The sequence below is a fragment of the Coturnix japonica genome, chromosome 1, assembly GCF_001577835.2.
Source record: "Coturnix japonica isolate 7356 chromosome 1, Coturnix japonica 2.1, whole genome shotgun sequence".
NCBI classification, from domain to species: Eukaryota; Metazoa; Chordata; class Aves; order Galliformes; family Phasianidae; genus Coturnix; species Coturnix japonica.
The window spans coordinates 42,555,478-42,571,129 of record NC_029516.1 but is presented as its reverse complement, the minus strand read 5'-3'; the positions used below and the strand labels follow the sequence as shown (position 1 = coordinate 42,571,129).

General features: G+C 40.8%; 1 protein-coding gene across 16 annotated transcripts in view; it reads left to right on the top strand.

Annotated features, from left to right (window-relative positions):
• ANKS1B (ankyrin repeat and sterile alpha motif domain containing 1B) overlaps positions 1-15,652 on the top strand; it is a 393,719-nt gene that overhangs the window by 368,293 nt on the left and 9,774 nt on the right. For 14 of the 16 annotated variants that reach the window (XM_032444024.1, XM_032444026.1, XM_015858789.2 and 11 more), the window contains 2 exons: positions 9,448-9,534; positions 14,128-14,265. In XM_032444024.1, the coding sequence (XP_032299915.1) occupies positions 9,448-9,534; positions 14,128-14,265 (225 nt within the window). Of the gene's footprint in view, positions 1-9,447; positions 9,535-11,168; positions 11,266-14,127; positions 14,266-15,652 lie in introns of those variants that run through there. The other 2 variants (XM_032444000.1, XM_015858781.2) reach the window with 2 other exon arrangements.

Here is a 15,652-nt window from a genome sequence, read left to right as displayed (position 1 = left end):
CAACAGCTGCCCTTCAGGTAGTTATAGAGAGCAATAAGGTCTCCCTTGAGCCTCCTCCAGACTGAACAATACCAGCTCCTCCAACTGCTCCTCACAAGGCTTTTGCTCCAGACCACAAGAAACAAGAGTTTCTTGTTCCTTTTACCCCATCAGCCAGGTTGAGTTCAATCTGGGCTTTTGCCTTTCTGCACATCTTAACAATTTCTTTGTATTCTTTCTAAGTTGCCCATCCCTTCTTCCACAGGAGGCAGATTCTCTTTTTCTCCTGGAGCCTCAAGAATAGCTCCCTATTCATCCATGCTGGTCTTCTTCCCCATCTGCTCATTTTGTGGCTCAGGGTGACAGCCCGCTCCTGCACCTTCAAGAAGAGCTACCAGCTGTCTTGGACCCCTTTACTCTCTAAGACTGAATCCCAGGGGACTCCCCCTAATAGTCATCCAAACAAAGTCCACCCTCTGGAAGTCCAAGGTAGCAGTTTTGCTGTTCTCCCTCCTGGCTCCACCAGGAATTGAGCACACCTCCCTATGGGTGGGGTCAGGCTGAACCCTCTGTTCCTCTCAGAAGGGAGTCACCTATGACTATCACCCTCCTTCACTTTTCATTTTTCAGATAAGTGTGGAGGCAGTTCTCCTACCTCATCCTCACTCACCTCTCCTTGCAGTTTCAGGACTTCAAACAGAGGCACGTGGGGAACCGAGGTAGGTTGGGATGGGGGTCACCTGTGTTGTTGAGCTGGGACCTGCTACCATCCCACCTCTCAAGTTGGCTCTGTCTTCTCAATTATGGCAAGGAATAGGGTGCACTACAGTTTGGGGGTGCAATCTCTGTGTCTTTCTTTCAGAGAGTCACTCCACCAGTCGATCTGCTCGCACTCTCTGATGGTCCTTAATCTCTCTGCCTCTTCCCTAAGCTCTACCACCAGGCTGAGCAGCTCATCCACCTGATCACACCTCATGCAAGTGGCATCCTTCCTATCCTCCATTGACAGCAGCAAGTTCAGGCACTCCCAGCAGCCAGAGACCCGAACCACCACATTTCTGGGCAGGCCCTTTGTCTGGGTCACCACAGTCTTCTTGGGGCAAGCCTGCTGTCTGGTGGAGACCATGTTTAAACCTGTGGTCTCAGGGTCTGTTGCATAGGAGAGCTGGTCTCCTGAGCAAAGACAAAAAACTCTCACGTGTCCTACCACAAGACTCACCACCCACACCTGCTGCTGCAGTATTGTATGGGTAGCACAGGCTGTGCTTACACACTTACTTCCCTCCCTGTTGTCAGTAGACAGGAACACCCTTTTCTCACCTAGCACATTATGTCCCCCTCCAGGGGGCTGCTTTTAGCCTCTCAGCAAAGGGTCAAGTTCTAGCTTGAAAGATAAGAGTGGGCAGTGCCAGCTCCACCCCTGCTGGCTCAGCAGCCCACCCACAAGCTGCCAGCCCCTCAGCACCGGCGCAATACTTTTGCTGGCTTCAAGAAAGCCCTGAAAAGGGGTTTTTGGTCAGCCTTTTTCCTCTAGGTCCCTTATCCAGTGCAGTCTTACCTGCCCTGAAGCTGGTCTCTGCAGCAGAGACAGTGATGTCTCCTTATCTTCCTTCCTCACCTGCTGTAAATTGACCTTTGCTGCTTGGAGATTAAATCTCACTGTCCTGACCAGGACAGACATATTAATTTTATTTCAGTGATGCCTTCAAGAAATTAGGGGCTTTCATCTTTCTCAACATGGAACAGAAAATATTACAAGCTGTGATTTGCAGTCTGATTACCACCTTCACTTCAGGGCACCGTAAGAACAGGAAGAGAGAATAAAATGTGTTTACATCAAAATAAAGAAAAGGAATAAAATTTAATGGTAGCTGGGAAGAGACTTCTTTTCTGCAGTAGGCTCCATTGGACATCTATACTTCTGAATTCAGATGACACCAAGTTGGGAGGGAGTGTTGATCTGCCCGAGGGGAGAAAGGCAGTACAGAGGGACCAGGATAGACTGGATTGATGGGCCAAGGTTAGCTGTATGAGTTTCAATAGGGCCAAGTTTCAGGTCCTGCATTTTGGTCACAACAACCCCTGGCAACCCTACAGGCTTGGGCAGGAGTGGCTGGAAAGCTGCCTGATGGAAAGGGACCTTCGTGTGCTGATGGACAGTCGGCTGAATATGATTCGGCAGTGTGCCCAGGTGGCGAAGAAGGCCAGTGGCATCCTGGATTGTATCAGGAATGGTGTGGTGAGCAGGACTAGGGAAGTCATTCTGCCCCTGTACATTGGTGAGGCCTCACCTCGAGTACTGTGTTCGGTTTTGGGCACCTCAGCACAGGAAGGACATGGAGGTACTGGAGCAGGTCCAGAGAAGGGCAACAAGGCTTGTGAAGGGCTTGGAGAATATGCCCTATGAGGAGAGACTGAAGGAGCTGGGGCTGTTTAGTCTGGGGAAAAGGAGGCTGAAGGGAGATATTATTGCTCTCTTCCAATATCTGAAAGGTGCTTACAGGGAGAGCGGGGCAAGTCTCTTCTCACTGGTGACAGGTGACAGGACAAGGGGAAATGGCCTCAAGTTGTGTCAGGGTAGGTTTAGCTTGGATATTAGGAAATACTTCTTTACAGAAAGGGTTGTTAAGCACTGGAATGGGCTCCCCAGAGAGATGGTTGAGTTACCATCCCTGGATGTGTTTAAAAACTATTTGGATGTGGTGCTCAGAGACAAGATTTAGCAAAAGGTTGTTACTTAGGGTACTGTGATTAGGTTGTGGTTGGACTCGATGATCTTTAAGGTCTTTTCCAACCTGAGCAATTCAGTTCTATTTGACTCTGTAAAAAGGGCATGATTTTCTGCTTGCCAGCACAAGTGCGGCAGCAAGGTAGACTCTTTCCTTGAGGTGATGTTAAATCACTCATGTTGGGTACCTGGATTGCAATCTGAACCAATCAGATATTTACTGCAGCAGCTGGGAACTGGGAATCTGTTCTTAGATCCTGACACCTTCCTGAATATAACGTATTTTTCTTAGATTTTATTTTTTTTTTAATTAGAAAAGAGGTTCTTAAATTTCAAGTCAAAGCTCTGGGGAACTAGTGATGTAGTTCTATTCAAAAAGCCGGTATTTAAATATCTTGCTGACTGAGAACCAAAAAGTCGAAGTTGGAATTGTCACAAAATCTGTTTCCCATATCTCTGAAGAGGAAGATTAAGCAGAGTTGCCTCTTTCTCTGCCAGCAGAAAAGTGAGATAGGGTCTGGAGAATTCCTTCCTTACTGCTTCCTATATAAAGAAATTGGATGCAGATGACAGTCTGCGTATTTCTGCTAATCCCTTTCTGCTTCTCAGTCCCCATTTCTCCCCTAGAATTAGAACGACTGCCCTTCATAGGCTTCCAGCAAAACTAGGGAGGCAAATCAGGAGCAAATACTGCATTTGAGACCTAGCGGATTCTCTGATTGCTGTGCTCTTAGGGTATGTAGCTCTCTATCTCTAGCTTGGCAGGGCCTGCAGTGAAACAGCTGCATGCGTATCACTCAAAAGGGAAATAAAGAAGCGGTGGGAGGTCCTCAGGCCATTCAGTCTTTCTGCATATCCACATCATCCCATGTTGGTCAGAGGACTGTATGTCCTTGATCTCTGACAAGAATCCAAGGTGCAGGAGGGACACAATGCCCTGTCAGCAGCAGATGAATATGTACAGATACTGCAAAAGCAAGGAGATCACATTCTCAAGTAGATGAGTTGCAGGTTGGTCCCCTGTGCAATATTCACATTAATGATGTAGCTTGGAGGCATCCACTAATTGTAGAGCAGTAAACAGTCTTGTACTCTGGGGATTACAGATGCTATCATATTTCAAGAGGTATTACGTTATGTCAGTGATGCATTTTTAAGCCTTTTGGACTGTGAGAAGTTAGTAAATATTTGTTACAAGGTAGAATGTATTTTCAAAATGAGCTTTAAAGCTAATGAGTCAAAAGTGAATTTTACCTTTTTGTTCCATCTCATATGTGGTATTGTCAACGTGATTCACTCAAAACCAAATGTTTAACAAGGCTTCATAAGCCTTACATAAATAACAGACTTTCAAGTATGATAGTAGGTGGTACCAATGCATGTTTTGAAATGTGCAGTTTGATGCCATTTGGAAATAGTAGCTGCTACCAGTATGAGAAAGTGTTGAATGAAGTGGATTCCAGCATATAGTTGAACAGTAACATTGCCAGCTGTAGTCTTCAGATAGCTATTAAAAAGCAATATAGGACAGAACTAACAGATTCATTTGCAAAAGTAAAAAGCCAAGAGAAATCTTAAGGCTTTACAGGCTCATAAACTTGTAAACAGAATTTACCTATTAAGTTGTTAGTGATTCAGCATAGTTGAATTCTGTCTTTCCTCTGTGTATTTGCAAGATCAAGTATAATCACATATGCAATAAAAGCTATAGATGAACATCGTTTAATTTTGGTCAGCATGCGAAAGCTGAGTAATCCAACTATAAATGTACTTCTGTGCAAGTGTGAGTACATGAAAGTGGTCAAGGTGGCAAAGTACCTTCTGGCAGAAAATAAATAGATGAGATGGAAGCATTTTGAGAGTAGGATGGATTACGCAGTATGCTACAGTATATCAAGTGGATGTGTGAGCGCCTTAATTTGGACACCATTCTACATGTGCATCTTAATTTCTTCTATTGCTCCTTTGTGTTTGTGTATGTGCACAGAAATGCCATGTTTTGTACACTGCAGGAATATTCAGAAGTGATAGATTAATGCACTCAGTTCTGCACTGAACAAGGTATTGCAGTACAACCGCATCTTGAAAGGATTAAAGGCCCTTCAGGATTATATGTTTAGTATGTGCGTATGTTTCTTTTTTAAAAGGAAACAGCTAGTTTGTATTCCTTTATTCACAGGAAGAAAAAAAAAAGCCCTCTCCTCTTAAGTCTTCATTGGCTAATTTGATTTGATGGGTACAATGGCTGAGTGGATTTCAAATTCAATTATCTGGACTTTAGTTTGTATTCTCAATAAACATCTGGCAGTTCTGCACAGCCTTTAGCTCAAAATCAAAAGATGAAAGGAAATGCTTCACTCACTTAGGACAATTTGTAGTACTATAGAAATCTATTTAGAGTCCACTTGTGAGTATTGGTTTTAGGTTTTTTCCAGTGAAACTAAGGAAAATTCATAAACAGGTTTGGAAACAACAGCAAGAACCCCAGGCTAAATCTTTTTTTTCTTTTCCATAAAACATCTTCAGAGCTGAGCTTGCTATCTCTCCCTCTGTCCCCCTGCTCTTTTATCCCTTTATGAGCATTCTGAAAGAAGGAACTGAATGCAGCCCTGTCTAAAGCTAGGCAGAGGTTTGGCATCATGCTGTGTAAAGGCAGCAGTGGGTTCAGATACTGATTCAGAAGATCTGAAATCCCAACACTTCCTGTATAAACAATCACTGTGCTAAACAGGCAGTTATGCAGAAGATGCCTTCTTCTTCTTTCCACTGAAGGAGGTCTCCATTTGGAATGCTGGGTGGAGGAAGGCACTTATTGAAATTGTGTGGCTTCAATGGCTATTTCTGATGGACTGGCTATAAGTACATTTGCAGGAAGAATTTTTTTCTACAGAAGTCAGCTACAGAAAAGCAGCAGCTCACTTAGAAAGTCAGGCATGCCAGCAGTGTGGCTGGTGCTCCCACCAACTTCCAGCAACATAGCATGTTGTTGTCCACAGATACCTTATTTATTCCTGTACTGGGACTACTCTCTCTTCTTTTTTCCTTGGAAGGAAAGGGGTATTCTTATTCCTCAGAAAAGTCTGTTAGCCAAGGAAGCTCCACACAGCAGCCATGCATCAAAATAAAGGAGAGATTTCTATTACTGACTGACTGTCTTTATTCTGAAGAAAAAGAGACTGTCTCTTTTGGGGAGTCTAAGGAAGCTGAACAAATGTCACATTAGATTTAGGATGGCAGTGTTTTTCTCCATCTTCCTGTGTCTTCAGTCAGGCCTGCTTTATGGTTCTTTTGCTTTGTATGGAGTACTTCTACATCAGCATCTACCTGTCCCATAGGATACCTCCCACTTCAGAAGTGGGACCAAATCTGTGGCATGCAGACTTGCTACATTGGGACTCCTCACTGCAGTGTGCTTGAGGAGACAGGACATGCACATCTGTCCTTATGACCAGCTCTGGAAATGGCAGAGACAGGCAATGGCAGTGAGCCTAGAATATGCTTGCTGTTCATCCAGATGATTATCCTAAAGTTGTTTATTAAAATAAAGAGCCAAAGTTACAGTCATAAACCACAGAGTTCATTATAACTCTGACCTGTTACAGGCTAGTGAGCACGTGCCCAAAGACAGGGTCCTGTCACTATAATTATTTCTACTTGAGATAAAATCCAGTCCTGCTACCATGATATGAACATGCCTTGGAGCATTAGACCATATGCCAATATACACATGACATCCTGTGCCAGTCTTCAACTGTGGGTCCTATGCTTTTGGCTCAGGTCCATATGCTTCCCATAGAGGCAGCAGATGGACAAAAATATTTTGTCATCCCATCATGTCCTCAGCAGTGGTGGTTAGAACCTGAAAAGCGTGAGAATAGGAAGTACTGCTGCCTGTGTCCCACCTTCTCAGATTCTAGTCACAGGCACCAGCAGAGATGCCCACTTGGCCTGCACATAGGTGTGAAATGTCTGACCATAAAAGCTCTGGGATGATTGTCAACTTCCAAATTCTAGAGCCAAAGCAGTTACAGTGCCTGAGCAAGTAGTACTTGTACTGTATCTCTGAAAACTCACATTGCACATCCTGGCAGCCACCCCCTCTACTGAAGAAGAGATGAACAACAAACAAATAATATGAGCTCACCATGGCAACTTGAAACTACTGAAGACTGGAAGCTGCTCAGAAATAGTAATTTTATGATGGACTTCAGTTCCTCTGTCACTGGGAGAGGAGCAGGGGGAATAGAGTAGAGTTGTTTCCCAAAATCATGTTTCTGTGCTCGGCATCTGTCTTCCAAAACACCTCTGCCCGAATGAATATTGCAGTTATTTTGGTTTGCAAATGGATAAGGGATGTCCACTGCTCCTTACCAGCTGAGTCAGTTTGGCTTAATGAATTGCAAATGTTCGTTGGTCTCCAGTTCTTTTCCTAATTTGGCATATGTGGATTAAAAGTATCCTAATGAGCTATTTGACTCAGATACCATCTTCTGGTGTTCACAGTCTTCCTTAAGTATGAAAGACCAGGTCTGCTCTAGACAAATCCCACTGAATGTGAGGCACATAAGGAAGATAATTAAAGTACAAACCATTGGTCTAGATGAAAGAGGACTGAAGATGGCTATTGCAGTGTTGCCAACTTCACCTTTATGACAAATGGAAGATAGTGCAAGTTAGACCAAAAAGCTAAAGTGAATTCAGTAGCCATATTTGTGTAATGTATGGGGGGGGGGGGGAGAAATTTTGCTGCTAAGGACGCGAGGAAGGAGATAATTGCAATAATCAAAATGAGAGACAAAGAGCTCTTGAATGTAGCTGTCAGGATAGACAGAAAGGACAAAAGTTGGCTGATTGCTGGGTTGCCAGATGATGAAAGTGAAGTTGTCATATTTGTGAATGTTTTGCCTGAATATAAGCATATATGGGGTATATTGCTTGTTATTCTGATGGGTGTATGTACTGCAGTTTCTGTACAGTCACTGTCAGGCTTTGTGTGCATTGAAATTGTATTTTATGAAAAGAATTGCTTGAGATCTGTTATATAGACACGCAGGTATGTGCTCACTGATTTTGGCAGAGACAGTTCTGTTTTGCATTCAGAAAAAACACAAATCATATTAGTGTCCTTCTTCGGGTTTTGTTAGATTTTTCAGCGTGTTTTAACATCTACAAATTCATTATTAAGAAGCGTCCAGGCTTCTGGGTAAAAGAAGCCTTCTCCAGGATAAATTGATTCGTGACGTTGTCTTGAGTCTCTTGTAGCCTGATACTGACCATTGGGGTAGTCCTTTCCATTACATGTATGGGAGGGGCTCTTTTTGAGACTTAATTAGAGATTCTTGTCTTCACTGCATGTAACACTAATTGTAGAGTTGGGTTGGCTCTGTAGCTTTGGATGTTATGCTGACAAAAATGGAGCCACGTTTGATTTGGGCAGGAATGAGATCAGAAAAAGAAACTTACTTGCAGGCTTGTATGTTTGGTTGTTTAAGCTTTATTTGTTTTCCCTCTGGTGTTTCTATCACCTATTTTTCAGACAGATCTTTTTTTTCAGATACAGTCTGCGTTTTCAAGTTTAAAACTTTGCTGTTAAATTTCTCTTGAAAAATACAAAACCGCCACTGCTGCTCACGTCCAGCTTCTCATGTTAACTTTTGGAATGGCAATTCTAGACTTCAGCGTGGTTGCACCCTCATTATGTGTGCTGATATTTCTTTGCATTTCTTCATACTTAATTATCTGAACTTAGGCATTCCTCTCAAGAAAAAGTTTGCTCTCTTTCTATGATCATTTGCAGATATTACCACAAGTGAGTGTTTGCTGAACTTTATCTACATGTTTTATCTGTAGTAGATTTGTATAGAATAGTCCTCTCTATAATTGCTTCCACCTTAAAAAGATTCAGACCATCTTTAAACTACGTGATGTTTGTTTTTCCTTTTCTTTCTTTAGAAAACTTAATCCATAAACTAACAGACAGGTTACAGAGAATGTAAATGTATCCCAAGTATATGCACAGTTGGTTTATCAGGAAGTATCTTAGCTGTCTGCCTCATGTTGAAGGCAAGCGTAGAAGAAAAATAGCTTTATACAAAGACATGAACTGTAGGTAAGAGAGCCTGGCCACTGAGGGAATGCAGAATAAGGCTCTGTGTTAATTCATGTGTAAAGCCGATCGTGGTAACAACCATGTTGGCGGAAATGCGGTTGGTTAGGCTTTACAAGATTCAGCATCGGGCTGACAGGTTGACTGGCAGGCCTGGAGGGCTGCAGGCATATCTCACATGACAAATATAGCTGCAAGAAGGTGAGGGAGAGAGTGAAATATTCCTGAGTAACAACTAATTGCAGCAAAGAAGTAGTTCCACAAAATGCACTGTTAGTTATTCCAGCTGGGAAGGACAGGAGGAGGAGAAGAAAGGTGGGGGTGAATTGGGCATATCAAATGGATGTTTTAAATGTGTGTATTTTGGGAAATCCCTGGTTACGTGACTGGTCATTTTAAGTATGGAGAAAAGGAAAGGCTTTATCATCTTTGCAACAAACCGCAAGGCTCTTTTTAGTTTCCTGACTACAAGGCAGCTATTTCAAAAGTCCAGAGATCAGTCAGCTCAAGAAAAAGACAAATATTTGAATAAGTACCTTTTGTTTAACTGACGCATTTTGTCAGAAGAAGAAAAGAAAGAATGCTGATTTTTAAGTGCATTACAACTCCAACAGCATCTTCATTTTTGTTCCAGAAGTCTACGGAACAAATGAAGAAAGTGCCAACCATTGTCCTGTCTGTCTCATACAAAGGAGTCAAATTTATTGATGCAACAAATAAGGTATGTACAATCACTGAATATCAGCTTTTCTTCCTCGCAGACAGAATACTTACGAGGTTGGCTCTGTTAGAGCACCAAGCCATAGAGGGGACAGATTTGCACTGTGTGCTTCCTTTCTTTTTTCTCTTCTCTCCACAATTGATGCAATCTTGCTGTCATTGTCCAGAAGCTCTGTCTGGAGGTTGTGTGAAGCACCTTTAATGGCTCAGTTGGAGAACATTGTGTCCAGTCTTCTGATGTTAAAAGGCAAACTCATGACAACAGACATTTGGCAAAGGGCCTCCACAAAATACCATATTCTTCCCCATGCAGTTCCTTAAACATGCAGAAAATATATGTATTTCTTCATCAATATAATTTTTAATAAGAAATAAAAATATGAAAATGTATCAATTAGCAAGGTTTTATCCAGGGCCAGCCATTATAAGACACAGGAGCCTTGGGTGTGCTTCCCAAATCTTGGTGCCTCTCTGACAGCTGTTTTCCTGGTACTTCCCATTTGACTCCCTGAACTGCTGCAGCTTTGTAGCAGTTGTTGTTATTCCATATTGTGTTCATCTTGCCGTGTGCTATGGCAAGGCCTCTGTGCTTCATGTTTTACATTTCAAAATAGATCCAGCTTTTTTGTTTGTTTGTTTGTTTGTATTTTAAATTTTTAAGACAGAAATTGAGAGATTGGAGAACTTGGTGATGGACAGAACATTGGGTTATTGCTTAGCCAAAGTAAAATGTAAAATCCTTTCAAGTAGGAGTAAAATAATGCATGGATTTCTCTTCTCTTGTCTAAGATAGCAAGAAAGTGCAAACCACATTGATGCTTGCATGTGAATATAATTAATTTTTTTTTTTCTGTTACATGACTAAAATGCATCAAGCAATGTGAAAAGTAAATCAGACAACTCATCTGCCCCATCAGGTTAATAGTGTGTGTAACTGCTTTGTGTTGCTGTGCATTCAGACCGCACTGTACATCTAACCCAGTATCCTTCAAACTTGACAAAACAGGCAGTTTTTAAAGTGGAAGGTTTTAAGTGAAGGAATGAAAGCAGATTTGTGATCTTCTGCTACGGTTTGGAAGGCACAGCCAGGGCTAGAAGATGGCACGAAATAAAAACAAAGCTGAAGTACATATTATGTCAAGTCTAAAGTATTTGCCAGAGCAGAGAGGCCAGGGATTCCTGTCAGCTCTTTTTTCTTCCATTAAGTCAAAATGGAGCTTCTGCAGCCTTCATTTCTTTTATGTTCTCTGATGTGCTGGACATAAATCAGGACATTGTAATGCTATTAGCTCCAACTTGGATAAAGCTGTTTTCAGCTCTTAAATCTCCTCTACAGTGTAAGGGACATAACTTCAGTTTCTTTATGTTAAAAAAAAAAAAAAAAAAAAAAAGTAGAACAAGAGAACAAAAGGAGTCTCCAGTACCTCCTTGCACAGTGCATCTGTTCTTAAGAAGAAAACTTGAAAGAATTTGGGTAAATAGTATTAGGTGGCTCTAGACCAGTCCCACTGGAACTTAAGCGTAGTAGTAGTTGGTCAAGATAAATAATGCCACAGTCCTGTGTTTTCTCAAAGTGGTAGAATGCTTTCTCTTCCATTCAAAATCTGCACTGCCTTTCCCTTCTGTAAAAACCAGGTAATAGCCTGCAGCCCTCCCAGGAGCATTGTTATCAGCCTTGTCCACAGTGTGCTGTACTCAATTCCTTCGAGACCCAAAACAGATTAGCACTAAGGTGAGATCCTATTCCGACTTGTACCGCTTCTGTGCGAGCTTATAGTTGGCAGAGCTGGGCACCACTTAGCAATAAATGCATACTTTTAAATGACAAAAAATAGCTGGCAGTTATGTGCTTGAAAACTTAGCTCTCATGGCTGCTCATCCTTTTACTTTATGCTACCAAGCTAAGAATTTGTATCCTGAGTTAAAGCAGACAAAGCTTCAGGTAACAAAGAGGCTCTGACCTCATTCTACTAAAGCTATTTCAGTGGCACCTTGAAGTTTGGCATGACACCACTTTGACATGACACCATTTCTTTGCAAGTGAGGCCAGAAAAAAATTGCTGCATAGACAAAGCAGGCTTTGAGATATTTCTCATGGATCACAGCTAACCCTAACTGCTGGGTAATTTCTGTGAGGAAAGGAATTGTCCAACACAAAGAAGGCAAGTAAAGGGAAGGCTGCTAATCAAAGCTTGGTCTCTCAATGGTATTGCTTTGGCAGAAGCAGAACTGACTTTCACCTTCCCTGCTTTTTATGAAGGTCTGGAGATTGCTTTTGAAAAACTGAGGGATAATTTTTAGAACAACAATTTTACGTGCCCAGTGCCAGAAGAGCTTACCAAACACAGCAAACTGATTCATAACCTTATCGTTTGTAGCGACTAACATTATTGATCTCCTATTTTGACCCTAGGAAACAGAAAAAGCATGCATTGAAAACATGCCTAATTATGAAAGGAGGTCAGAGAGGATAATCCTGTAGAAGGTAGAGGAAAACCTATTTCACTGCTGATTTCCATCCACAAGATCTATTTCAGGCACACCTTATTTTATTCAAAACAAAGTTAGAATGATTATAATTTCAAACTTCACTTGGTTTAAAATTAAACACTAAAATAAGCTTTAAAACATAAAGCCCTCTGCCAACCTCAAGTGACCTAGGAAAAGTTGCAACATAGCAGATCTCTTTTCACACAGCATATAACTTTAGGTAGTTACCTAGTGGCTCACAATTTTGCATTAAAATGATTTAAAGACTTCCCAAAGTTTAATTCTTTCTGCTTTTTAAACTACATTGTTGACACTACATCATCAATGAGAGTATATTACAGCTCTATCTGTGGATATCTTAGTGCCTGGTTTTGTTAGAATTGTCATTCTCCCCAGAAACTTTCCTGAGGGAAAAAGTTATCAATTTAAAAACAAAGGAAATAAAATGCTTAAAGTAACATAAAAAGCCAATAGTCATTAGGCAGAGATTACACATATCATTATAAATTGGCATATATTGAAGCATAAGTACTGTTTCTGTAACTTCTATGAATAATGCATTAAACAGAAATAATCAAGCATGTTGCAACAATGTAAAATTAAGAGGATTATTTCATGTCTTCAGTAACAGTCTCCTTGTCGTGTTTTTTCCCGTAATTTGGAATTTGGGATACTTTTTATTAAGACTTTTTCTCTAAGCTGTTATTTCTTTAATTACATACATTAATATGTCTTTTAGAAATTTTGACACCTACATACAAGGGGGAGAGCTGACACTTCTTTTAGCAAATGAAAGAGGGTATGGCAAAGCATCCTAAGTGACTTAGTTGCATGTATTTTCCATTCTTCAAAAAAATTTTTAAAAGTAAAAAAGAAGAGGGGGAGGAGAGCAGGTGGGAAGGAAAAGACAGGGATGAGGGAAAAGCAGAGATGCTCAGAGGTTGTTCTAACTTGAGCAGATGCCACTAAGGCAACAGCAAAGTGTAGAGCTGTGAGGGATTGTGGCGCTACAGATGTCATGTGTTCTTAGTGCAGGGAAGATGTCACGCTGCAGCAGGCTTGTTCTTTTTCTTTGTTGTTTTTATTTTTTTATGGAAAAGCCATTGCTACAGTCAGGAGGTACACAATTCAGAAGGTCATATAAACTAACCTCTAAGGAGATTCCTGTTCTGTGTCACTCATCTGTTAAATAAATCATTTGAAATGTGTGCATTGCTGATGCAAGGCCTAATCATAAGCCATTGTGTTGTATCTTCTCTAGTTTCATGGTTCCTTTGTCCTGAGCAGCATAGTTACATATCAGTAACTTATGTGATGACAATTCATAATTATCTTCAAAGCTTTAGACAACTTTTTCTTTCTTCATTTCTTTCATCAGACGGATGTACCCCACGTGTAGCTCAATAGTATGCTATAGCTTTTACATTGGCTGTTGCAAGTAGTGTTGCTCAGTGCATGAACAGTTTAATATTTCTATATCTCTTACAGGATGCTGTTGTCACCAAGTGGAGAAATGTTGCCAGAATCTTCTGTAATTACTTTTTTACTAAGAACCCTTTCAAGAGCTCAGGATTTTAATTAATTATAAATGATGATGGATGTTTTGTTTTGTTGTCTTGAAAGAATACAGCTGAAATTTGTCAAACACCATGTGCAAAGAACTGGATATTGGGCCTGTTGGGTTTCACCAGCTCTGGTCCATCAGCCACCTGAAGCAGTGAGATATAGTGACTTTTAGACAGAAAACAGCAGCATCAGAGGATGCCTGTGTAGTGCTTTGAAATTGTATTTACAACTGTATGCTGGGAAAGGTGTTTTAAAGGATACTGCATAATCTGTACAAAACTCAAATAGAATCATAGGGAATACTCTGGAGTGCAGTTGTCTCCTACTGTCTTATTGGCAATGTTACGTATTGTAGGAGAGGGTCAAAATTGCAACGAACTGTGTAAGAAACTCACATGTGATATATTAAATTCCTTTCATTAAGAAACTGAAATACTTTAACAGAGGAGATGGACACAAATGCCTGTCTAAAAACATGCCTTTTGCAGCTTTTTTACATGGAATTCCTGAATTAATTGAAAATATATTTTTCCAACAGAATATTATCGCTGAACACGAAATCCGTAACATTTCCTGTGCTGCACAAGACCCTGAAGACCTTTCTACATTTGCGTACATCACTAAAGACTTGAAGACCAATCACCACTACTGCCATGTATTTACTGCATTTGATGTGGTCAGTTAATAGATATATTTATTTAGTAGTGCTTTGTAGTAGTTACAGTTCTTTTATTCTATTTTTTAGAAAGGCTTATGGTGATTAATAGAAGGTATTGTTTGTTTACCAAATGAAGCTACTAATTGAATATGAGGTAGTAAAGGAACAGTTTTGGAGAACAGCAAATATTTTACTCGAATTTATCTCATTTCCCATCTGAAACAATTCACCTGTGTAATCACAGCTGCTAACTGAAACTTTAGTAAGTAGCACAAGAGGAACTTTAAAACTATTCAAGAAAAAAATATTTTAATACAGTATTGTGTGGATGAATTTTTGAAACACATTTACAAGTGAGTCTTGATGAGTGACAACTAATCTAAGCTGTAGACTTCCAAGAAGTTCATAAAAATCAATTCTGGCCACCCACTCTGAAATTGCAGCACATGGCAGATAAATCAGAACTGGACCAACGTGCATTACATAGTGTACAGTCCTACTGAGAGATAGGCTCAAGACCTACCTCAAATTAAGTTTGTCTTTTGGACTATGTTCTGGTGCCTGCAAAGTTGAGGAAAGGCTAGTTGAGTGACGTCTAACTGTTTGGCTGTTATGCTCATGAGTCTGTCCCAAACCAACCACAAGGGGTGAGAGGGTTGGACTCCTCCTGTGGAAGCCTTTGGGCACATCCCACATTCATGATATTGATATGGATTGCTTTTGGACAGATCAGCGGGCAATTTCTTTGGGTTTATTAGCTACTCCATTGATGTTTATTTTGCTTCACAGCTGCTGCTCTGAACAGCTTTTCTTGTATTCCCACACTCCATGGGCTTTTGTGTTTCACTGTTCAGCTGGATCATTCCTGATAACTCAAACTTTTGTTTTTCTGGGTATTTCTTAAACCTGTTGGTATTTTCCGAATAAACTGGAGAGCTGAAAATTCTCTGCAAATGTATAGAGAACATAATAGAAAGTTTTGTTCTTACTTTAAACAGAGAATTGAAACATTTATAGCTCTGAGGAAGAAGAAACCACACAGATAGCTAACTACGCATCTCAAGAGGTCCTTGCAGTATTTGGCTGCCACACTGAATCTCATGGATTTGAAGCATCTGTGATAACAGAGCGCTGTAGAGCACTGTCCTTTTAATGTTCGTGTGGATAAGAGCACCCCTGTAACCATTGTCAAACTGTAGTAATAGTCTAGATGGCCCCTCTGTGGTCTTCATTTCTCTGTCGTTACAGTGAGAGTTTTAGCTTAACAAATGATGCAGGTAAGGGAAAAAATATTTTATCAGCACCTTTCCCTTTTTTTTGCAAACAGATTGCATTTACTTTGAAGTAAGTCTCAAGACTCACTTCTTAAGTCCTTACAGCTCTTCTAATTTGGTGGACTGAGTTC